Below are 24,726 nucleotides of genomic sequence, written 5' to 3'. Positions count from 1 at the left end.
TGACATAGGCTTCATTAAGTAAAATAGGAAGAAAAACCACAGAAATAAAATCTTAGTCAAGCAAAACTGATATTTCTTGCGTAGTGTTACTGGTGTATAAAGTTTTGGATAGAAATCTGACAAATTAGGATTTAAGAGCAAAACATTCAGTTTCAAAAAAAATTTTAAAAAAATGAAATCAGGTTACTTCCCATGCATAGAGAATTTAGGGGCAGTTTGGATACGTGGATTTTAGAATCCAGGTTTTAGTTTGAAAGCGGGGTAAAATTCTGGATTTTACAATCCATTATCCTGGATTTTAAGTAACAAATCCAGGTTTTAGAAATCTCTGGAGGTTTTAAAAATCTCTCCCCCATCCAGAGATTTTTAAAACCTAGAACACGGGACGATCTCCTACTCTCGCTCGACAGAAAGAAGGCGAGATTTCAAAAAACGACGGATGGCCTCCTTCTCTCGTCTCCCATCCAGGATTTTGAGGAAATCCAAGATTCCAAAATCCGCCTATCCAAACGACCCTTTAAAGTTCAGAAAAAAGGTGTGCATACCAACATGGCAACAATCTGAATAGAATAAAGCTCACCGGCGGGAAGAGCATCTCGGCAGTTGGAGTTTCATATTCTTCGGGTCCTTCATAAGGTACATTCAGATCATGGACTGGAGTTGGAAGGGCAGCTCTTGGAGCAGCATTTCTTTCTACTGAACCTTCTATAGCTCCACATTGCAACATTTTTAGCTCCCATAGCTGGTATATAAGACGTGTGTCAGAAAAGCATTTAGAATGACAAGAAAATGGCACTCTATATGCTTGAATAATATTCATACAAAAAACATTTGCCTTAATGATTAAATTTTAATGAGTTACATATAGAACAAGAGCTTAAAAAGGTAAGGTAGTTAATAGCTATAAAGAAATTTACATTACCAGGTATTAATAGCTATAGAGAAATTTACTTCTGCAAGATATTTAATAGGGGCAACCTGATGTGTGAGGTTGTGCGTATGCTTGTGCGTCGACTAGTCAGCATGCATGGTTGCTTGACTGCCTTTGGAAGCTAGGATGAGCTTCAGGGCTCAAGTAGTTTTTAAAAAAGGTGTTTTGGTCCTAAAGACATTAGTTTTAGAGTGATGCTTAGGTCTGGATTTTTTTAGTGTTCCACGAGCCCATAAGATACTTTAATCCTTCCAAAAATACGCCTTTATCATCGGGTTCACCGCCACTGGTTGTCTACAGTCGGCCGCATATCTCCATCTTCAACTTTGGGATCTAGATAAGAGTCTCGCTCAAAGGGAAGCATGGATTCTTTATATCTAAAGATCTAATACAGCAAGCAGCATACAGCTTTGAAGCCCCCTATCACGCCCTTATTAGTATAGTATGCTAGAGAAGCATATGGTTTTGAAGCCCCGTAACACCCCCTTATTAGTATAGTACACTGTGATGGTTTGGATATTCCTTTCTATCAAAAAGGAGTCAGCTGTCTACGAGAGTCACCTTCTTCTAAGCTCTACAGGACAACATGGCATTCTCGTTCAAAATAGGCCAGCCATACTTGTGATGGTTCCCCATGATCCAATATTACAATTAGGTCTACACTGCCACGATATTGTTCTATGGAATCGAGCGGGCTGCTTTTTACAAGTTTGGCCCGGCCTTTTTTCGTAGGGGAGGGTTTGACATTTCTAACGCATATTCTGTCATACCGGCATGGCCCCCACTGATTTTTTTTTAATCTCCCGTAGTATAAAGCCTAACATAAAACCTTTCTAGATAAAAAAACTCAAAAAAAAAAAAAAAAAATTGATCTGTAGACAATGTAGAAGAAGTCTTAAAACTGAAATCCAAACCCAATCCTGGTTCCAGAAGTAACGCTGCTAAAAAGTAGGGATATGCCCATAAAAGTCAAATCTTAAAAAACTAAATAACAACCATCAATTGTCCGAATAATTAGAAACTACCATTCTTTTCAAACTTCAGCCTACACAAAGACTAAACGGGACATAAAAATCAATTTAGAAACAAAAAAATAATCTTCTTTTATTAATGGACCAAAACTTTGGGGTTATAGTCCTATCTTTTGCAAGCCATCTCGCTGAGACAGCCATGGATACACCTTCCACCCAATTATCCTATATATATATAGAAAGCAGAATCCTATAACCGTAGTGCTGCCACATGGCACCCCCTCTATAACAGCCATAATCTGAAAGGGAGATCTGCCTCACAACTCTGTTGATTGTTTGTCTACGGTACAATAATTAGGCTCATCTTTATTCTTGACCAATATATTTTTCTAGTCAAAGAATAATGAAAACATTCTAGTTAACTAGATAGCAATATATGAATTTCATTAAATATTCAGATCCTAAAATTTCCACTACCCAAATATAAATAACCATAAAACATGCAGTAAGAAACTGCAATATCAACCCCAAACGAATCGATGCAAAAACAGATTGAAGCTATTATTTTCTCTTTCCATTTGAAAGCAAACAATGCATAAACAAAAATAGAAACGAATAACTATAGAATATAAGTGTATTTGGTCTTCTTTTTGAGCCGCTAGAAGGCTCTGAATGTAGAAGTCAAGAACTAGATCTACAACAACAGTCAAGATTCAAAAGCCAAATAAATATCAAACATCCAAATAAAACTCACAAAACCCATCAAGAAAGATCCTTTATAACAAAACAAAAACAAGAATATTCCAATGTCATGGAAAATTAGAATACAAATTTTTCTACTACCTACACATAAAATAATGGATCCAACATACACCAATCGTAGAACTATAGACGGCATCACCAAGAGTAAACACTTACTAAAAGGAACACAGAAAACACATCCACTTGCAAAAAAAACAACATTTCCACATAACCAACAGAAGCACAAGTTGACGAACAAACGAGAACTTAAAAAAAAAAACAGGATTGCCAAAAATCCGCTTCCGCGGAAAATCCTAAATTCCCATAAACACCCTAACTTCTACGCAAACGAAAACTCCTAAACGCCCAATCAGAGTACAATCAAATCAGGGGAAAAGAAAGAAAAGGGAAATATGAGAAACAGCATTCCCACATAACCAACAGAAGCACAAGTCAACGAGCACCCAAAAAAAAAATTCAGCTTCCGCCGAAAACCCTAAATTTCCATAAATACCCAAACAAAAACCACTAAAAACCCAAGAAGAACACAATCAAATCAGAAAAAAAAAAGAAAAAAGAAGAAGAAGAGCAAGATAAAAACAGGAGCAAATCCACGAACAAACGAGCACCCAAAAAAAGAGTTCCAAAAGAAATCAGATTCCACCTAAAACCCTAAATTGGCATAAAAACCCTAACTTCTACCAAAACAAAAACTAGTAAAATCCCAAGAAAAACACAATTAAATCAGGAAAAAAGAAAAAGAAAAGAAAAATACACCCGAAAGAAGAAAAAAAAAATACCCCTTGAAGCTCGCTGAGAACGGAATCATCAACGCCCTCATTAACAAACTCTTCTCTCAATTTACCAACAACTGCATCAACAACATGAAGATAAACGGCTGAAACACTCGTCCCCATATCATGAAATTAGGGTTTCTTTTTTGTTCAAATTAGGGTTAGAGATTGCATAGATAGATCAGAAAAAGAGGTAGGGAGAGAAAATTTGAGAGATTTCAATTGGGATTAGGGTTCTTAAAAGGGTTTGAGAGAGAGAGAGAGGGGATTTTGGATTTTGGATTTTGAAAGTGAGGGTATATAAATAGGTTTGGTTCTGGGTTGAGCGGAAAGATTGCGGAATGAATGTGGTTCTCTTTCAGACCGTGCAGGTTAAAAACAAGGGTTGAGTGGGGCCCACTTTGATACGTGGCGGACGATAAACGTGCTGTGAGGATCTGATTGGGTATGGGTATCTGATATTGGCACGATTTTTTTTATAAAGAGGCGAACTCGCCTTATTTTATATTCTTCAATCCACCGGCATTCTTGGCCCTGGTCCGAGGCATGTTAGAATATATGTGATCTTGACCTTTAATTGTAAGGAATCTTGACCGTTGATTGTTATGGTGGTAGATTAGGTAATTCGTTGGATTAGGCAACTAATGCGAGATATGGTAGCATTAGTTGCATAATCCAACGAATTACCTAATCTACCACCATAACAGTCAATGGTCGAGATTCCCTTACAATCAAGAGTTAAGATATCTATTCTAACATGCCGGGCATTTGTCGGGGGGGGGGGGGGGGGGGGAGAAAACTTAAGAAAAAAAAAACTTAAGCCAAATTTATCTAGGAATTTGAGTCCAGAGAAGTCTTATAAGCATGTGTTGCTCAAACATTGGTGAATAGAATCGAACAACCAAAAAAATTCCTAAAAAATGAAAACGAGAAGAAAAAGAAAGCACAAAATTGTCGATCGATTTCACAAATTTTTTACTGAAAATGAGTATAGGACCTGTTTTCAAACATTTACTTTTACAGCAAACGTATTTAAAATATGAGACTGTTACATGTTTATTTGGGTCCCACATTGGCTGAAATAAGTTAGTTAATTGTGATATTTGTTATTTTTAGATTTGCTTTGTAGTTATTTAGATAGTTAGGAGTTTTAGAGATAGGGCTTATCTAGATTATGAATTTTTAATAAATAACGTGTAACCAGTCTTTTAGAGGGAAGGAAGAAAGTTATCCCAAATTTGTGTTTTTTGCACAGAAATTAGGAACGACCCTTCCGTCGAAGTGGGTCAAGAGGCTGATCTTCCCTCCGAGAAGATCAAATCCGTTGCGATCCGATATAGGTTCGCAACAAGTGGTATCAAAGCGGTCGATCCTGCGTCATGGCTACGTCTTCGAAAATTTGGGAATCAATACGTAGAGATCTGCAGGAGATTAAAGCACTTCTTTTGGAAATGATGGAAGAACATCGACGATTTGCGGAAGGCTTGAACAAAACCGGCACAACGGTCGAAAAAGCTTGTACGATGAAAAAGAAACGTCGAAACAGAAAAAGAGGAGAAACGAAGAAGGGAGAAAAAACCAGCTAGAAGAAAAGGCGAAAAAGCCACAAAAGAAAGTTCGTCGTTGAAGAGTCTGTACTCAAACTGTTCGACGTCCCCACAGCCATCCGTGCGTCAATATCCAAATCGTTTTAGAAAAACACACCGCAGGAGCTTTGATGAACGCCACGATGAGATCGGTTTGAAGATGGAGTTGTCTCAACCATTGATGTCAACTATGTTTTTCGTGAAGATGATGCCCAATTAGATTTGGGACCCCGACGGCATAAATTATCTGCTCCAATGATCCAACCTTGAGAACAAGGTGATTTAAGGGGGGAGAAATGTTACGTGCTTATTTGGGTCCCACCTTGGCTGAAATAAGTTAGTTGTAATATTTGTTATTTTCATATTTGCCTCGTAGTTATTTAGTTAGTTAGGAGTCTTAGAGATAAGGCTTATCTAGATTATGGATTTTTAATAAATAACATGTAACCAGTCTTTTGGAGGGAAGGAAGAAAGTTATCCCAAATTTGTATTTTTTGCACAAAAAGGAGGAACGACCCTTCTCTCGAAGTGGGTCAAGAGGCTGATCTTCCCTCCAAGAAGATCAAATCCATTGCAATCCGATATAGGTTCGTAACAGAGACATCTTGCTATTGGATTGGATTGAGTTGAGATTCACCATTAGATAATATTGGTGGTATATTAGGCAAGTTGGTTAAATGAGGCAACCTGGCTAGACTAGGAAGATAGATTAAATAAGTAATTAGACAAGAATAGCTTCCTAGTCTAGCTAGGTTACCTCATTTAATCAACTTTCCTAATATACCACCAAGATGGTCCAACGATGAATCCCAATCGAATCCAACAGTAAGATGTCAAATATTCTAAGAAAACAAGCATAATTTATTCTCAAGCATTTACTATATAAAAAATCACAAAGTCCAAAAAAATCAAAGGGAAAAATATGAACGGCGACAACTCTTCAGCAAATTTAGTATACTTTCAGTATATTTCATCTACAAATAGAAAACTCCCACAATCACCATTTTTTAGAAGAGTTTCTTTAATTCTTAAATGTGTAGAAAATGAAAAATTGCCTGAGGAACATCGAAGTGCTTGGAAATAATGCTTCAGTATATTGAAGTTCTCAATAGTCTATTAAATGAAAGACTATCGACAAAGGAGCATATTAAAGTTCTCAACACAATCAAATAAATGTAGAATAGTTGAATAAAATAACCCGACTATCTTCCTTTCTTGTAATCATAGTAAATCTCATGCCATGAGCATAATTCAAGTATAAAATAACAGTAGGAATCTACCAAAAAAATAAAATAACAGTAGTAATCATTTATCTTCATGACCACAAATCTATTAGACTATCAAAATGATGTATTTTTAATGTTAAGCATTCATAAACAACAATAAATGATCCCTTGAAAGCAGAAGTACTACTCATTTTCACCAAAAGAAGCAGAGACAGAGATCACTCCAATGGGAGGATAGAGAGACGTTGAGAGATAGATAGATAGATAGAGAGAGAGAGAGAGATTGAGGGATGGCGTTATAGAGAAGTGGAGTTTACGGAGAGATAGATTGAGATAGATAGAGGAACGAGAGGGATAGATTAGGTGAGAACGAGAGAGAGAGAGAGAGAGAGAGAGAGAGAGAGAGATTTGTCTAGTGTGAGGGAGATTGAGAGGGAGAAAAAGAGAGATTTTGATGGAGAGACGCAAAGAAGGATTAGAGAGTGGCCGAATAATCGAGAGAGATTTAGAGACGATGAGAGGGAGAGAGAGTACCTCCTACGGTTACGCAGAAGGGAGGAAAATCCCAAAAATTTCTCCGAGATTGGAGAGAATTGAGTCGGAGACATTTTTTCCCCTCTTTGACTCCTATAAAAGGAAATCTAATAATATATAAGTAAAACGGAATCCTGCACTCTGTGAGTGCGCCACATGACACGCCTTCTATACCCCTTATATTAGCAAAGCCTTTGCTCCTAAAAATCTGCCCATTCAAGCAACTCTCTCTCCTTGCCCTTTACTAATTCGTTTCTTATTCGTTTTGTTTCCTTCCAATTCACTCAACTCTCTCTCTCTCTCTCTCTCTCTCTCTCTCTCATTGCCTTTAATAATTCGTTTCTTATTCATTTTGTTTCCTACCCATTCATGCAACTCTCTCTCTCTCTCTCTCTCTCCTTGCCTTTAATAAATCGTTTTGTTTTCCAAAATTCATGGCATTGGGGTTTCCAAACTCATACTATCCATAATCAATTTAGCAACATAATCTCAAGGATATCTTGCTGATTCCATTCCAAACGTCTGTATGCCTCCCAGATGCTCTTCTTATTCTTCCTTCTTCTTTTATGTGTAACCAGTTTTGATGTTAGCATTTTATCTGTTTTATATTGGTTTTCAGGTTTGTAGGAAGATTTTTGGCTTGGGTCGTTCAGGAACGGGAAGAAGCAACATCTGTTTGCCGACAGGGTATGTTGGGGCTTGATGTTAGTATTTGAATTAGTATCTATTTTAATTTTCTTGATAACTTTTAGAAATCATATTGGCCGCTGATTTTCTTGATTTTTCACATTTTTTTTACAGATCTTTTAACACATAATCTACATTTTTAAATTGCATCTTTTTAAGAAAAATATTTCAAGATCATAATTTTTTCATCTCCCCGTGCATCACAGGGGTATGCAACTAGTTTAAGAAATACTCAATAAGGGCATTGCTCCTCTTCAAAATAAATTAAAAATTGAAGGAGGAAAGGCAATGTTTGAAATTTGACATCTTAACTAATATCCTCAAGGTTTTTTATGGCTTTTCAGGGTGAGCAATTTCCCCTCTAATGTTGTTAGAGTAGATGAGATCTTGACCCTTGATTGTAAGGGAATCTTAACCATTGATTCTTAGGGTGGTAGATTAGGCAATTGGTTGGACTAAGTAACTATGCCAGACATGGTAATTAGATTAGATTGATGTTTCTATCTTTATCTTATTCTAAAATAAATCTTTATCTTTCCATGTTATCCCTTGAGTGTTGTATATTAACACCATTAGGCAACTAGACTAAATTAGCAGCTATGTGAGAATAAGATATTCTATTCTTATCTCTTTCCATAGTTATCTTGATTTCATTCTATTTTTTTCATGTAAGTGCTATGCTTTGACTCTGATACCAAATGTTATTCTAAACATTAACTTAATGATCCCTTTGGATCTTTGGCAATGAAAAACAATGAAAAACTTGAATTTAATGAGATGGGTTTGACGTACCTTTCATTATGATCGCCACTTTGAAGCTTGAAATCCAACGAGTCTTCGATCTTTTCTAAGCATAATGAAGGCCTAAAGACGCCCCTTGTTCTTCTCTTACCTTACACACCAATAGATCTATGGGAAACCTCTCAAAAGTGAACTCTCTCTCTCTTAATGAGTTCTAGTGTTGTGGTGTGTGGCAAGAGGGACCATGGGTCTTTTTTATAGGCAAAAGCTCTCATAGAGCTTTCCTAAAGTGCCCAAATTCGTTTGGCAATTAAACCCTAATTAGAAAGTGCAATTAAAGGCATCTTTCCCTTCCCAAACGTTTCCAAATTCAAGTAATTTACCTTTGAACATGAGGTTTCTAAATATGCAAGGCCATACAACTTTAGTAACTCTAAACATGGCAATCCATGTTTTAGAGAATCCAAATCAAAGGAAACTTTTAAGTTTAAAAACCCTAAACTTTTAGAAACTTTCCAACAATCTCCCACTTGGCTTACATGGGCTTTTTACATTTCATATCAACAACTTTATATTCCGTTCAATAAGTGTACTAACAATGGATTGTGTAATCATTGGAAAGTTAAATTACCCAATGACCTCCAATGTCACAATGCTAGCAAACTCATCAACATGAATTAAGCATGGTCCACTTTATGTCATTACCGACATTCTGCTTTCAAAATATCGATTCAATGTGCACAAAACAAATAATGGTGCAGCAGAAAACTTTATTTATCAGGATCAAAATCTCTAAAGTGACCATATTACAATATCTATAACCTTTATGCAGACCCCCACCAATCAACGTAATCGACCTTACCCACCAACCTTATGCGCATTTTATGGTCATTAATGACCTCAAATGGTAAGCATTTCATTATTGGATCTGCTAACATAAGTGCGGTACTTATGTACTCAATAGTCATTAATTGATCCTGAATTAGCTTCCTCACGACAATATGTCAACACATTGACTCCTTACTTTATTTGTCATTCTTGGAAAAGTAAAACCGCAACGGAGTTATCACAATATCAGTAACTTGTTGATTATCAACAACGTAACACCCTAAGAAAAAATTCTGCAACTTCAAGGCATAGCTTAAGGCCTTGTAATAAACCATGAATTCCAAACCCAAGGTGCAAGCAACTAATGGTGTATATCTTACGTTCTTCCACGATTCAAGATTTTTCTGGCAAAATATCCTTAAGCAGAACTCTAGGTGTCCGATAATTACAAAGTCAGAATCAGATCAACTAATTTTCTTAGGTTCATCTGATCTACTATACGTGAGAGCCTTCAGTCCCTTACAAAACCTTCTTGGTAGCTTTACAATGATCCATTCATAAGATCACATTGGTACTTTCTAAGCTGGCCCACCACATAGGTTATGCCTAAACAGTTGCAAACTCAAACATTTATGAGATTTCCAAATGCGAAACTATAGGGGATTCTCTTTATCTTCTCCTGTCAGATCCTGGGACCTACAAACTTGACTGAATATATCATCACTAACCACAAGAGGAACCACTATTGGGGCACTTATGTATGTTGATAATTTAAGGACCTTTATCATTATAGGCTTTTCGAGGTAATCACAGTAACCTTAAGTCCTAACTAGGTGAAAATAGATTTCTTTCATACAGAATGTTCCACATAAATCTTTTATACCAAGATTCCTTCCAAGACATAGTCAACATGACACTAGAGTAATTCACCACCTTTGGGCAGAAGAATTACCTAGGCTAGGAGCTTGCGCTTGCTTTGTCTCAATACAACATGGACAAAATAATACTACTAGAGAGTAGTATACCATGAACTCACAAATACCAAAATGATGGTAGCACTCCCACTGTCCCTAAGATATATTTATCCATGCTATTTTTGTTGAATCCAAATGTTATGATTAATATGTAAAACTTTAAGTACCACTACTGAGACATCTTGTGCGACTCTAGAACACAAAAGCCATGACTATACATAGTGTCTTTCCTTAAAACTGGAGAGAAAGTCTCCTTATACTGTATCCCTCTCTTCTGAGTACAACCTTTTGCAATCACTTTTTATGCATCTCATTGTCATCATTGGAGTCAAACATTGATCTTAAAGATCCACCTATAACCAACTGTCTTGACTCCATTTGGCAACTTGACGACTTTCCAAATCTAGTTCCTTTTATCGAGAGCAGCTCTTCTTTCATGGCATCAAGCCACTGAGCCAAGTGATCATCCATTATGGCTGGATGGGAAAAGATGGGATTATGGCACTCCCACTAAGGTCGCCATTATTCCAAACTCGGCGTATCTAATATTTAAGATACAAGTACTATTGTAGACACCCCATTTTGACCGAACCCATTTCCCCAAAGTCGAATAAAACCCCAGTATCAAATAAATGTCCCGAGACCGGATGCAATCCCGAAACCCGAATCCTAAGAAATTTAACCCAAGTTGCACCCCAACCCTTTATTATCTCAAAACCAATCAAAAAAGGTGTGAAATATCAGGACAAGGTGTACCCATATCAATCTAAAAAGGAAGAGAGGGTGAGCATATATACACTCAGTTTTAGGAGTCTTTTGCTAAGCAGGATCATCCCTTTGGCGATGGAAAATGAGACGAATTACACTAGGAAAAGGGCTGTCCAAGGGAATAAATGGGAGCTATATTTAGTCTTTTTGTTAGGGCCCTTTTCCATCTCGAGCCACCCCTGTAGAAAAAGTCATAAATATGCCACATAGGGGTGTCCATGGAGCAAGGAGGGGGCTAATTTTATCATTTTGCTTGTTCTTTAAGCAACCGAATTAGGGCAGAATATACCATTTCTTGTTGGCAAGAGGGCATTTTTGGAACCTTCTATTGCTTCCTCTACAAGTAATAAGCAAGGGCCATAGGATCAAGAAGGGAATGAAATGGATGGCTGAGATTAGAGGAGGGTGGCAACCCTAGCTATAAAAATGGCAAATCTTGTGGGTATGAAGAGTTCAGATTTTTCTAAAAAAAAAGGCAGAATAGCAGAGGGAGGAGAGAATACACAGAGAGGAAGGCCAATCATCATCCATCCAACCTCCCCATCGCCTCCACCCGGAATCCGACCGGCCAATCTTCACCCTCACCTCTGATTGCTACCTCCTCCACCACCTCAGCCATCATCATCCAACCTCTTCTTCTCCACTCTACCATCCTCAACTCTATCACCACCATTACCCGCCACCTTCACCTTGCTCTGCAACTCCGACAACCACCACCACCACCATCGCCTCTATTCACCATCCTTCTCAACCCTTTTGCAGATTTTCAAAACCCTCTTCCCTCAGCCACCGCACTCCAACTCCGGCCAATCACTCCACCTTCACTTCCAACAGCAAAACCCACCATCATCTCCAACAGCCACGCCCAACCTCCATCTCTTCTCCTCCATACAACCACCATCAAACCCTTTTTTTTTATTTTATTTTTTTCCATTTGCAGCCACCTCCTACCTCCACCACTGACCACCATCCTCCACCATCACCATCACTCTCTCCACCTCCTACCTCCCCTCACGGCCACCATCAATTATCCCGTCAAACCCCTCTTCCAACCTCGACCACCGGAGTTCGACCACCGGAATCCGGCACTGCCACCACCAAACCCTCTGCCATCTCATAAAAAAGAGAGAGAGAGAAAAAGAACAACAGAAAGAGAGAGAGAGAGAGGGGTTTGCCGAAAAATCCGCAGGATCTCCGGCCCAACTCCACCTTCTCCGGCAAAAATTGTGCCGGAATCCGGCCTCCTTCCCATGAGCCATCTCTGTTACCCACATCTCCATTGTTTTCCACCATCATCTACCCCCTCTCTTCATCTCCACCACTAGCCTTCACCCCCATCTCCATTGATTCCGGCAAGCTTGCCGGAATCCGACCAAACCAACTCCTACCCTATTTCGCCCAAACCCTGCCACCATCATCCCTTTAAGCCCGTCATCTCCATCTTATTCCCATAGCCACCATCACCTTTATAGCAAAGCCACCCTTCCCCTCATCCCCTTTTGCTCGGCCACAAACCCATTTTTGTCTTCCCTACACCCCAATTTCACTACCATCAGACCCCACTCTCAACAAAACCTATCTCAAACCCACATCAATTTCACCCCATCTCCCCTCCAAGATTCCCACCATTTCACAGACCCTAGAAACCCATTCCCAATAGCCTATATTATTCCCAACATCCCAACAATCAAACCCATATCATTTCCATAATCTTATTCTAAAAGAACCAATCCATTTTCATCTAATTTCTACCCATCATAGCCTGTCCAATACGGGCAAATTTCGATACGCGCCATTTCATTCATCTCTTTCCTCCTTGGCAACTGGATTCGAGGGTTCCAAATGGGTGTCATAGTCTAAGAAGGAGAAGAAATTCAGAGAAGACGAGTGATTAACTTTGGATTTCACCAACAATGCTTTGCCCAACAACAACGACGACAATGGACATCCAAGAGCACTCACCTGGTATAGGTAATTTCCTACCCTTTCAAATATCATGACCTCAAATCTATAGTAGAAGTTGACGAGTCATTTAATGCTTGAATCCTCTAAAATTTCTGGTTGGATCTTCTCAAATCTGCTCTTAGTTAACTGAGTATTTGGGATGGGTTTTCTAAAAATGCTTAGGGAAATTTTGTGGTGTATGAGAATAAAGGGTCGGTTGGTCACTTCCATTTCTATAGTTCATTTGTCAAACACTGATGAGTAGTGATGGGGCAAGCAAATCTTGGGAAGTGGCATGTTCGTCCCAAGCTTTTCCTTGGTCATAGGCTTTAGACTTTCTCTGTATGTCTTCATGGCATGAGTGCATTGAAATGGCAAGGGAGTAGGGGTTTGATTATCAGCCTTAGTGTTGTTTTTGTTGTGGCTCTCCATGTCTTTGATTCTAACAGTGCAAATTTAACTTTGGATTGCCTAGTCCCGTTTCTTTCGTGATTTTCGAGCTCGGAGCCCCTAGTTCTTTTCTCCTTCTCTCATCTAGGTTTTAAGCGTATGCTTGGGTTTCACTTCTCCTTTCTAGGGCTTCTTCTTATCTTGAGATCTTCATGGGTATTTGGGGATTATCACTAGCGTTTGACCTTGCCGTTGATTTTTCGGGATCTTCCTTTCATGATCGTTGATGACAGAATGTTTCTTGAGCCACCCCTTTGTCCTTCATATCCCTTTTCCTATCTCATGGGCTTAGGGGTTTCCCCTTCTTTGAGGTCATCTTTTCTTACAGGGCTTAACGGGGTTCCCTTTTCTTCGAGATCATTACCTCTCATAGGGTTCAGGGGTTCTATCTTGTCTTCTTTTGGGTTCATTCTCCTCACGTTCTTAGAGATCCTACTCGAGCTTCGGGATTCTTTCGACTATATGGACATTTCCTTGGGTTTCTTCTTCATTCAGAGTCATTCTCCGTATGTTTCTCGGGATCCTTTTCGAGCTTCATGATTCCCTCGATTACAGGAACACTTTATCGGGTTTAGGCGACGACGGACGACAACCTCCTGAGCCAAAACCCCCTTTCTATCAAAAGGGATAAAAAATACATAAAAATCCAAAAACAACAAAAACATAAAAAAAAAACAAAAGCATTTTTCGAAAAGCTGTTTCGAACTACGTTGGCTTGATCCCTTTCCACAGGGTACGTAGGCAGCTTGGGATTTTCGTCCCAAGTTCAGTCAAACTTTTTCAATAAAATCATTTAAACCCTTCAAAAAATCATTCAAACATCCAAAAAATCTTTCAAACCTTTCACAAAAAGAATCAAAATGGGCAAGGATGATGATTGCCAGGTCACTCGGAGCTTTCCTTTCATTTCATTTCCGATTTTGATCGTGGTTTTTCGGTTTTATCGGTTTTCCGACGTTTTATCGGATTTTGGGACGGGCGACGACGTAGCGTGGTCCCTTCACAGGGATTGTCCTCGCTGAGCCCAACGAGAGGCTATGACGATCATGAGACTTATCCGATCTTTAGGGGATCAGGATCGCTGAGCTTGATTCATTGGAATCGCTCCCTGAGCCTATCGTACGCTCCCCTTTCTTTTCCCTGGCATTCTTGGTCCTCATGTACCGTTGATTTTCCAATTCATTTCTTCCCCTGTATCTTTTAGCTCATTGTGTGTTTATCTTTAACTTCTTATGTGCTACTGTTAGCTTGCTTACTTTCCTAGCATGAGATTGATTATTATTTTCTTAGCATTATCTCTTACATAGGCTCGCATGCTAGTGTGTTTATTCTATTGCTTTGGTAGTTTACTGCTGTGCTTATCTGTCCTCTCACCTGCTTAGTTGTAGCATTTATTCATCTTATCTTGATTATCTGCTTAGCTGTAGCTGTGTGTGCGGATGTTACTGCTTTCCTAGATGTGATGGGTTAGGATTAGATGCAGTGAGTTAGGATTTGGATGTTTATTTTCTTTCGCCCATCCCCGGGTCATGCATGCTAGATAGATGTTTTCTCGGGGATACTCATTCCCATTTCACATGATTTTAGCCCAAAACTCTTCAAAATTAATTAAAAATGGCATAAGAGACCAGGTGCTTGCACTTGGGCCAATTGGGGGCGCTTAACACCTTCCCCATTCGTCATCAGGCACAGACTTTTGTATCTCTAGTTATCCGTTGCAACAGAGTATTTCATGGGATCCAGGGCCCATTTCCTTGGATGACGACTCTTCTTTGTTATAGGTACATCTTGGTTCCGGGCTGGTCCTTGAATCGAGAGGTATCTCATTTATATCGCCACCCATGCTGTGAGTGGCATCATTTCGAAAGTTCCTTGGTAGAGCTCTCCTTCACATTGTGGAGATCTTAGAGGACTGATGGGGGAACTCGTGTCCCTCGCCCACCTTCCTCGGGATCTGGGTCCACAACTATCTGTAGGACAAGAAAACTAAAACCCCTTAAACCTCTTAAGATAACCACGTAAATATCAACTCCTTAATTTAGGGTCGAATTTTCCTTATTTGGGAATTGTAGACTTTAAACTCGGCCAATAAATCCTCATATGTGCAAAAATTTCACCCGGAAAAGTGGGGATCCGACCCGCCCCGCCTCGCTTGGGGAGGGGATTCCCCGATTTGAGTGAGGAAGGGGAAGGGGATTTAAAAAATTCCCCGGTGCGGGGAAGAGGAGAAGGGGATGGAGTTGGCCCCGCCCCGCCCCGCATTAATGCCATTTTTTTCTTGTATTTTTTAAGTGTTTTTTTTTTGTTGGGAAAACTACAAGAAACCCCTTGGATAAAAACATATCTACAAGATTCTCCCAAAATTTTCATAATTTCCATTAGTACAGTTTTGTCCATGATATAGCTTTTTATGTTTTCTTTTACCCATAATCTATTGGGCATTGTCCCTCATTATATTAGTATATTACCCTTAGAAATCCCTAAAATCTCTCCCTCGAACCATCACTGCAAGGCAACATTAAATTCTTTGAAAATCTCTCTCCCCCAAATAAAGGCAACATCTCTCTGATGAGTGATGAGAATTTATATGGCGTGCGCTCGTATAGTCCATTATTTTCAAAAAGTAATGTATGGGCTACGCCATAGGATGATCCAAACCGTCCATTTGATAGGCTACAATTTAAAAGTACTTTACAGGCCACACCATAGATCATCCAAACCGTCCATTTGATGGGCCACAACGTAAATAGATTGCGGCCCAAAAATCATTTCCATAGGATGATTGCAACCCTCCGATCTATAGAAGGTACCATAATATGCAATTCCTCTATAGATCAGAGGGTTGGGATTATCCTATGGAAATGATTTTTGGGCCACAACCTATTTACGTTGTGGCCCATCAAATGGACAGTTTGGATCATCCTACAATGTGCCCATCAAGTGGAAGGTTTGGATCATCCTATGCCTATGGTAGTATGGTGTGCCCATCAAATGGACGGTTTGGATCTTCCTATGGTGTGGCACGTATAGTACTTTTTGGCAAGTGGGATTGGGAATTAGGGATCTGCTAGGGACTAGTGATCAATTAAATGAATTTGAGAGCAACCACCTTTGTCCCCAGGTTAATAAAATGAATAAGACAAAATCTTAGCCTATGTGGGTTGTGTGGCTACTCTCACATGCAACAGCCAAGCCGCAACATGCCTGAAGTGATTGTCCCTAGCAAATCTTTAGTTTTAAACCTAACATTTAACAAAGTAAAGTGATTGTCCCCGAATGATACGGGACGGGGAAGGGGAGGGGATGGGGATTAGATATTCCCCGTGGGAAGGGCAGGGGGATTCCCCACCATCCCCGCAGTGGGGAGGGGAAGGGGAGGGGGAAAATTCCCCGTAGAGGGGAAGGAGTAGGGGACCCCAACATCCGGCCCCGACCCGCCCCGTTGCCAGCCCTAAAATACCCTAACACTGGTTTCATACTGAGACTAAAAGGGTCTCAAGTGTAACTATACTAGGAAATTTGAGCTAGGATTTGCACCGCTATCTTTAAGGCATCTCCTAAAGATGATTAGCACAGCATGCTCATCATCTTGTACATAAAAGTACGGTCTCGCTTTTGAGCAATACTATTCTCTTACAGATGTAAACCAAAACCCTCAGACCACAGCTTCTATCCATCATTTAAAGAGACAAACAACAACAGCTGAAAAAATTAAACTATAAGGATTAGAGATTAATGATCTCTTTCACTAACCTTCAGAGTCAGAAAATGTCTATTGATCTTATCATAAATGATCTTTAGTGGACCGATACTCTGAGTGACACCCTTAGATCCTTACCTCTATATGTTTTCCTTTAATGTACTCCAAACAAAACACTGGAATCAGTAAAATCAAATGAATTTGGAACTTTCCTTTCAACCAACCATCAAACAGATATGTGGCCTAATGTTTGAGCCACTGATTTAATAAGCTCTTATCCACTTGATTTGCTTATTTTCAACATTACTGACTGTCTCATTCTCATATAAGGTAATTCGAGTTTGGTCATAAGAAGAAATCAATCTGAATCTTCATGGATTGTCTTGAAAAAAAATCACTTACATACTGAATGAGAATGAAAGATTAGAAAGAACTCGCCATGCTTTTTAACTATGACTCATAGTTGAAAGAACCAAGTTCCCTGAAATAAATTTTCTGAAACTAATGAAACTCATATTCAGAAATTAACAGAAAATAGTAACGGCCTCAATCTATACTTTATTCTCATTCCTTAATGTATTGATACAATTTTCCTCTACATAGAATCTACTCATAAGAATCCTCACATGAAATTTAAATATGGATAGTAAGATCCGAATCTATCCATCAATTTATTTCTTGGAGTACTTGGAAAAATAGGGTCCTATCACATTTTTACAGCCATCACAAACTCAAGGTATAGATACTTAATGTGTCATCCATCTACCACAAAACGAAACTAAATACCAAATCTTAGTCTCTTACCAATTAACCTTGCTCTTCTTCTGCAAAAGGTGGAACCTTGCAGATGAACTTGCTATTTCAGTCAAAATTGATTCAACCACCAACTTAAATTGGTTTAATCCTCCATGTTACGCCCAAAATCGGTAACAGATGAGGCAGTGATGAAAGAGCTGATCTGGTGAGTCCTAGATGTTCGAATTGGCTAAGGAACTCTGTCCTGCACAGGAGAACATGAGGTCAGAAGACCAACCCAGAGTTGTAGCTTCTGATGGGCCCTTCGACACTCAAGTCAGTAATGGGCCCAGAAAAAGAGGAAACCAAAGCTAGGGAAGATGATTCTTTTGGATTCGGTCCCTTACCTTTGAGCCTTAGGAGGCCTTTTACAGTGGAGTTTTGGATATTGGATTTTCCTTTTGCCCTTGGGGACAGGTGTCAGCCTATTAGTGGATCAAACTTTACCCTTTCCTTCATGCCCTTGGAGAGGTGCAAGATTGTGCTTGGGCAAGGTTTACATTTGCTCTTCCCTTTTTTAGGCTGTGAAGAGCATGTGGGCTTGCCTTGGTGCCACGTGTTTATCTATGAATGGGGGATTTTTTGACCCCATCAGTTGGCCCCCGATTCCGCAAGTCATTTTGATAACTTGGGGAAGTAGAAGAGGTTGTGCATGGGATAACTAGGGGATGGAACAAGTGGAATTTCAGGACCACTTTTCAGTTAGGCTGGAGACAATCTAAACTGCTAGACGAACTGGATTTTGAGACCAAATATCTTGTTCGGCCAGAAACATTCTGAACGGCTTGAAGAACTGGATTTTGAGGCCAAATATCTTGTTCAGCCGCGAGGTTCTGAATGGCTTGAAGAACTGGATTTTGAGGCCAGATATCCTGTTCGGCCGAAAATGTTCTGAATGGCTTGAAGAACTGGATTTTGAGGCCAAATATCTTGTTCGGCTGGAGATGTTCTGAATGGCATGAAGAACTAGATTTTGAGGCCAAATATCCTGTTTGGCCGGAGATGTTTTGAACGGCTTGAAGAATTGGATTTTGAGGCCAAATATCTTGTTCGGCCAGAAACGTTCTGAACGGCTTGAAGAACTGGATTTTGAGGTCAAATGTTCTGTTCGGCCAGAGATGTTCTGAATGGCTTGAAGAACTAGATTTTAGGGCCAAATATCCTGTACGGCCGGAGATGTTCTGAACAGCTTATAGAACTGGATTTTGATGCCAAATATCCTGTTCGGCTAGAGACGTTCTGAACGGCTTGAAGAACTGGATTTTGAGGCCAAATATCCTGTTCGGCCGGAGATGTTCTGAACGGCTTGAAGAATTGGATTTTGAGGCCAAATATTATATTCGGCCGGAGATGTTCTGAACGGCTTGAAGAACTGGATTTTGAGGACAAATATCATGTTCGGCCGAAACGTTCTGAACGGCTTGAAGAACTGGATTTTGAGGCCAGATATCCTATTCGCCCAGAAATGTTCTGAATGGCTTGAAGAACTGGATTTTGAGGCAAAATATCCTATCCGGCCGAAACGTTCTGAACGGCTTGAAGAACTGGGTTTTGAGGCCAAATATCCTGTTTAGCCGGAGATGCTCTGAACGGCTTGAAGAACTGGATTTTGAGGCCAGAAGTCTTATTCGGCCGGAAACGTTCCGAACGGCTTAAAGAACTAGATTTTGAGGCCGGATACCCTATTCGGCCGGAAACATTCTGATCGACTTGGAGAACTGGATTTTGAGGCCAAATATCCTGTTCGACCGGAGATGTTCTAAACGGCTTGAAGAACTGGATTTTATGCCGAAAATCATGTTCGGTAGGAGATAATCTGAACGACTTGAAGAACTGGATTTCGAGGCCAGATGTCCTATTTGGCCGGAAACATTCTGAACAGCTTGAAGAACTGGATTTTGAGGCCAGATATCCTGTTCGGCCGGAAACATTCTGAACGGCTTGAAGAACTGGATTTTGAGGCCAGATATCCTGTTCGGCCGGAAACGTTCTGAATGGCTTGAAGAAGTGAATTTTGAGGCCAGATATCATGTCCGGTCGGAGATGTTCTGAACGTCTTGAAGAACTGGATTTTGAGGCCAGATATCCTGTTCGGCCGGAAACGATCTGAACGGCTTGAAGAACTGGATTTTGAGGCAAGATATCCTGTTGGGCCAGAGATGTTCTGAACGGCTTGAAGAATTGGATTTTGAGGCCAAATATACGGAGATGTTCTGAATGGCTTTAAGAACTGGATTTTGAGGCCAGATATCCTGTTCAGCTTGAGTTATTCTGAACAGCTTGAAGAACGGGATTTTGAGGCAAAATATCTTGTTTGGTCAGAGACGTTCTGGACGACTTGAAGAGCTGGATTTTGAGGCCAAATATCCTCTTCGGCCGGAGATGTTCTGAACGGCTTGAAGAACTGGATTTTGAGGCCAAATAACCTATTCAGCTAGAGACGATCTGAATTTTGTCGTCTTGAGGATCGCGCTATATTCTAAATGGCTTCTGAAGAATAGGATTTTGTCGTTTTCTGTAACGCATTACATCCTGAATGGCTTGAGATGACTAAATTTTCTTCTTTTAGCAGATTGCGCTATATCCTGGTCGGCTTGAGATGACCGGAATTTTGTCTTGTAGCGAATCGCGCTATACCCCAGTCGGCTTGAGATGACCAAAATTTTGTCTTATAGCTAATCGCGCTATATTCTGGTCGGCTTGAGATGACCAGAATTTTATCTTGTATCGAATCACGCTATATCCTGGTCGGCCTGAGATGACCAGATTTTTATCTTTTAGTAGATTGCACTATATCCTGGTCGGCTTGAGATGACCAGAATTTTGTCTTGTAGTGAATCACGCTATACCCTGGTCGGCTTGAGATGACCAGAATTTTGTCTTGTAGAGAATTGCGCTATACCCTGGTCGGCTTGAGATGACCAGAATTTTGTTTTGTAGCGAATAACGCTATATCCTGATCAGCTTGAGATGACCATAATTTTATCTTGTAGGGAATCACGCTATACCCTGGTCGGCTTGAGAAACAGATGAACTGGGAACTGATTTAGGTCAGCCGATTCAGGTCGTCTGCCTCAGGTCGGCCAAAAAATAGATGAGCTACAATTAGGCTTCTTCAGATTAAGTTTTACCCACGCGTTATATCTAGTTCGTCCGAGTTGAGATTGTATTGGATTCCGGAAGAGCTACTAATCATCCACTGTGGGACAAGTGTAGAAGTTGCGTTATATCCAGGTCGGCAAAATTGTAGATGACATGGATTTCAGAACATGGATTTCGGATGAGCTGCCACTTGCTCTCTGTGGGCAAGTGTGAAAGGTTGTGTTGTATCCTGATCGACTGAATTTTGGATGACTTGGATTTCAGACGAGTTGCCACATGCTCTCAGTGGGCAAGTTTGAAAGGCTGCGTTGTATCCAGGTCGGTCAAATTCTGGATGAACTGGTCATCAAGGCGAGCTTCAACTAATCCTTTTTTGGATAGGTTTAATCGTTGCATTAGTAACGACTCGATCTTTGACCTAGCTCGAGGCAGGCTTTTGGTCCGGAGTGAGCACGTTCAAATCGAGTTAGGAATTAGCATTTTAAAGTTTCAACCGAATGGGTCAGTTTCAGGCCCAACCCGAGGTGTACCTCAGGCTTTAGGCATGTCCAACCCGAGCTGAGAGTCAGGTTTTTGGACTTATGTTTATTCTAACCGAATGGGACGGTTTCAGGCCTAACCCGAGGTGGACCTCAGGCTTTTGGGATGTCCAACCCGAGCTAGGACTCAGGTTTTTTGACTTGTGTTTATTCTAACCGAACGGGTCGGTTTCAGGCCCAACCCGAGGTGGACCTCAGGCTTTAAGCATGTCCAACCCGAGCTGGGACTCAGGTTTTTGGACTTGTATTTATTCTAACCAAATGGGTCGGTTTCAGGCCCAACCCGAGGTGGACCTCAGGCTTTAGGCATGTCCAACCCGAGCTGGGACTCAGGTTTTTGGACTTGAGTTTATTCTAACCGAATGGGTTGATTTCAGGCCAACCCGAGGGTGTTTTGACCACAAGGAAATTCACCATAGCAGGGGCTTGGTAAAGTTGTGGGTCCTACCAGCACCAATAACTCTATGGACACTTATACGCGAATGGCATTTCCAGGGAACCTATATAGGTCCGAATTGACGGGTTGGAGGCGACTTTCCGGCAAGAGCTTTTGTTTGGAGGCGTGGTAGTACAAAATGTAGGCGGAGCTTCCGTTGTCCACCAATATCTTGTGTACTTCAAAATTGATGATGAGCATGGTGATTATCATGGCGTCGTCATGGGCGAGAAGCACTCCTCCGAGTCCTTGTCGGAGAAAGAGATGAATTAATTTGTTTTCTGCTATTTACCAGGGAGATGCACCGAGCTGATCTGCCTTGCGTAAGCTTCCTGCGCAGAGGACGAGATTCCTCCTGCCGTTAGGTCGCCGATTATGGTTTTAATGACCCCAACAAGTTGGTGTTCTTCTCTTCTTGGGCTACTCTATTCCTGTGGTCTTCGGTAACTTCTGGGGCTTGGAGATCGGTTTGGAATTTAGCGTTCTAGTGTTCTATGAGGACGGGCTCCCCTTTCTACAAACTCTCTGAGGTGCCCTCTTCTAATCAAATTCTCTATCTCCTCTTTCAAGTGTCGGCACTCGTCAGTGTCATGCCCGATTTATATGGTATCGACAATATTTCAACTCATCTCTTTTACTCCCTTTTATCAGCAACTTCAACGGCCATTTGAGGTACTGCTCATCTCGGATAGTCATGAGTATCTGACTTCTAGGAGCATTGAGAGGAGTGTAGTATTCTTCTCTTATTTGTGGGCTCCTATCCGGATCGGCTTCTTCCAGTTCATTCTTGTTCAGATGTATTTCTTCTTGTCTTTGCCTCCGAGTGGAGTTGTATTCTCCCCACGTGGTGGTTGAATCGTTCCTTCCTGGCTTTGCCCTCCCGGGTGTAATTGTAATCTCTCCACCCGGAAGTTGAATTGTCTCATCTGCTTTTGAGGTGGCATTTTGTGCGGGTAAGGTACATTCAACAACGAAGTTTGCCGGTACTTGGGCCTTTATTGCTGGCCTTGGTAAGTACCGGATATCAAACTCATTGAGTTCTACTGCCCACCTCACGAGTCGTTCTGAAGTGTTCGGCCTGTGGAGGATCTGTCTGGGCGGTTGATTGGTCATGACCTTGATCGTGTGTGCTTGAAAATATGGCCTCAACTTTGGAGCCGCCATGATTAGAGCATATGCCAACTTTTCCACCTTCTGGTATCTAGTTTCAGCTTCATATAAAACCTTACTGACATAATAGATTGGTCTCTGTTAATTGTGTTCTTCTCGAACCAATACTGCTGCCAGCGCTAGCGGACTCATTGATAGGTACAAGACTAACTCTAGGTTGCTGACGAGGTTACCAATCTCCCACAGCCCCTGTTAGGGTAGTTGGAAAAGCTCTGTAAAGGAAGCAATCCGAAGCGTCGTGAGGGAGCATCACGGTTCTGAACATCTCCAAATGGTCTATTGGATCGGTGCTTCCATCGTACCGCGGAATTGGAGGCATCTTGAACCCTCTAGGTGTTGGTGCATGTAGCAATCTGTCCGTGAAGGGAGGCTTGCTGGAGAATGGCCTTAGAGTAGGTCGGTTGTGATCTTTGGCTAGCTCTTCAACTCAATGGTCTATCTCTTCAAATTTTCGCAGCACCTGATCAGTTCTTTTCTCCATTTGGTTAGTTTGTTTATTTCTCCTTTCAACAGTGGAACTTGCTGCTGAATCCGAGTGACTTTGTGAGTTCTTTCCATGGTGTCGAGATTTTGCTTGGTCGGCACGGTCATCCTTAGCTCGGTGCCTGTGCGTCGAACGCGATCGGGACCGATGACGGTGATGAGGCTCTGTTCGTGCATGTCTTGTTTTGGAGTGATGGACCCGTCTAGAAGAGGAGTGGTGGATCTGATCACGACGGAGAGGTACAGGTTCTTCCGCTGGGTGATTGAACCTTTCTTGTGGAGGTTGAGAAACCTCTGGGGGACGCTGTTGAGGGACTTATCGACGAGGGTTGTCATCTGCTGAAAGAGGGTTTGAATTTGCTGGGGTGTAAGAGCTGAAGTGGGAGTAGGATGCACTGCGCGAGCTGGGTTTCGCTTTGCTGGCGTTGGGGGGACAACCACTTGCGATGCGTCCACTTTGAGGGGTGTGATGCGATGCTGGTTGTACCGCTCGACCAAAGGGTACTCGAGCACTCTTCCATCCTGCCATTTTTCTTGAGACCTAGAACGGCTTTTAGTTCAGGGTCCCATGGATGGCGCCAATCTGTTACGCCCAAAATCGGTAACAGATGAGGCAGTGACGAAAGAGCTGATCTAGCGAGTCCTAGGTGTCTGAACTGGCTAAGAAGCTGTGTCCTGGATAGGAGAACACAAGGTCAGAAGACCAACCCGGAGTTGTAGCTCCGGATGGGCCCTTCGACAGTCAAGTCAGTAATGGGCTAAGAAAAAGAGGAAACCAAAGCTAGGGATGATGATTCTTTTGGATTCGGTCCCTTACCTTTGAGCTTTAGGAGGCCTTTTATGGTGGAGTTTTGGGTATTGGATTACCTTTTTGCCCTTGAGGACAGGTGTCAGCCTATTAGTGGATCAAACTTTACCCTTTCCTTCATGCCCTTGGACAGGTGCAAGATTGTTGTTGGGCAAGGTTTACACTTGCTCTTTCCCTTTTTAGGCTGTGATGACCTTATTACCCCTTCTTGGGTGATGAGCATGTGGGCTTGCCTTGGTGCCACGTGTTTATCTATGAATGGGGGATCTTTTTGACCCCATCACTCCACATGTTATAATCATAATTACAATTTTGGATAGGTAATATCTATTGATGAAAACATTTGAAATTTTTTGGGAAATGTTTGGGGTGAATAGAAAAGATGCATATATTTTCTATTTTAGGATTATATTTTGGTTCTAACCTATTGTTTTCATTGTCATATTTCAATATATTGGGAGGGCAATTCTTCCGACGAACTTCCTGGTCACCGTGGCAACAACGGATAAAAATCTCAG

General features: G+C 41.0%; 1 protein-coding gene across 2 annotated transcripts in view; it reads right to left on the bottom strand.

Moving 5' to 3' along the window:
• The window catches only part of LOC143881189 (uncharacterized), a 28,616-nt gene extending 24,820 nt beyond the window's left edge, over positions 1-3,796 (bottom strand). For both annotated transcript variants that reach the window (XM_077384171.1, XM_077384172.1), the window contains exons 1-2: positions 3,444-3,796; positions 581-742 (exon numbers count right to left, since the gene is read on the bottom strand). In XM_077384171.1, coding sequence (XP_077240286.1) covers positions 581-742; positions 3,444-3,560 — 279 coding nt within the window. In that variant the 5' untranslated portion in view covers positions 3,561-3,796. The remainder of the gene's footprint in view (positions 1-580; positions 743-3,443) is intronic.
• Between the last annotated feature and the right edge of the window lie 20,930 nt (positions 3,797-24,726).

The sequence above is a fragment of the Tasmannia lanceolata genome, unplaced genomic scaffold (assembly GCF_043159265.1).
Source record: "Tasmannia lanceolata isolate RefF3 unplaced genomic scaffold, GAP_Taslan_0.1 ptg000007l, whole genome shotgun sequence".
Classification (NCBI taxonomy): Eukaryota; Viridiplantae; Streptophyta; class Magnoliopsida; order Canellales; family Winteraceae; genus Tasmannia; species Tasmannia lanceolata.
Note: the sequence above shows the minus strand (reverse complement) of the source record. Positions and strands in the feature narration are given on the sequence as shown.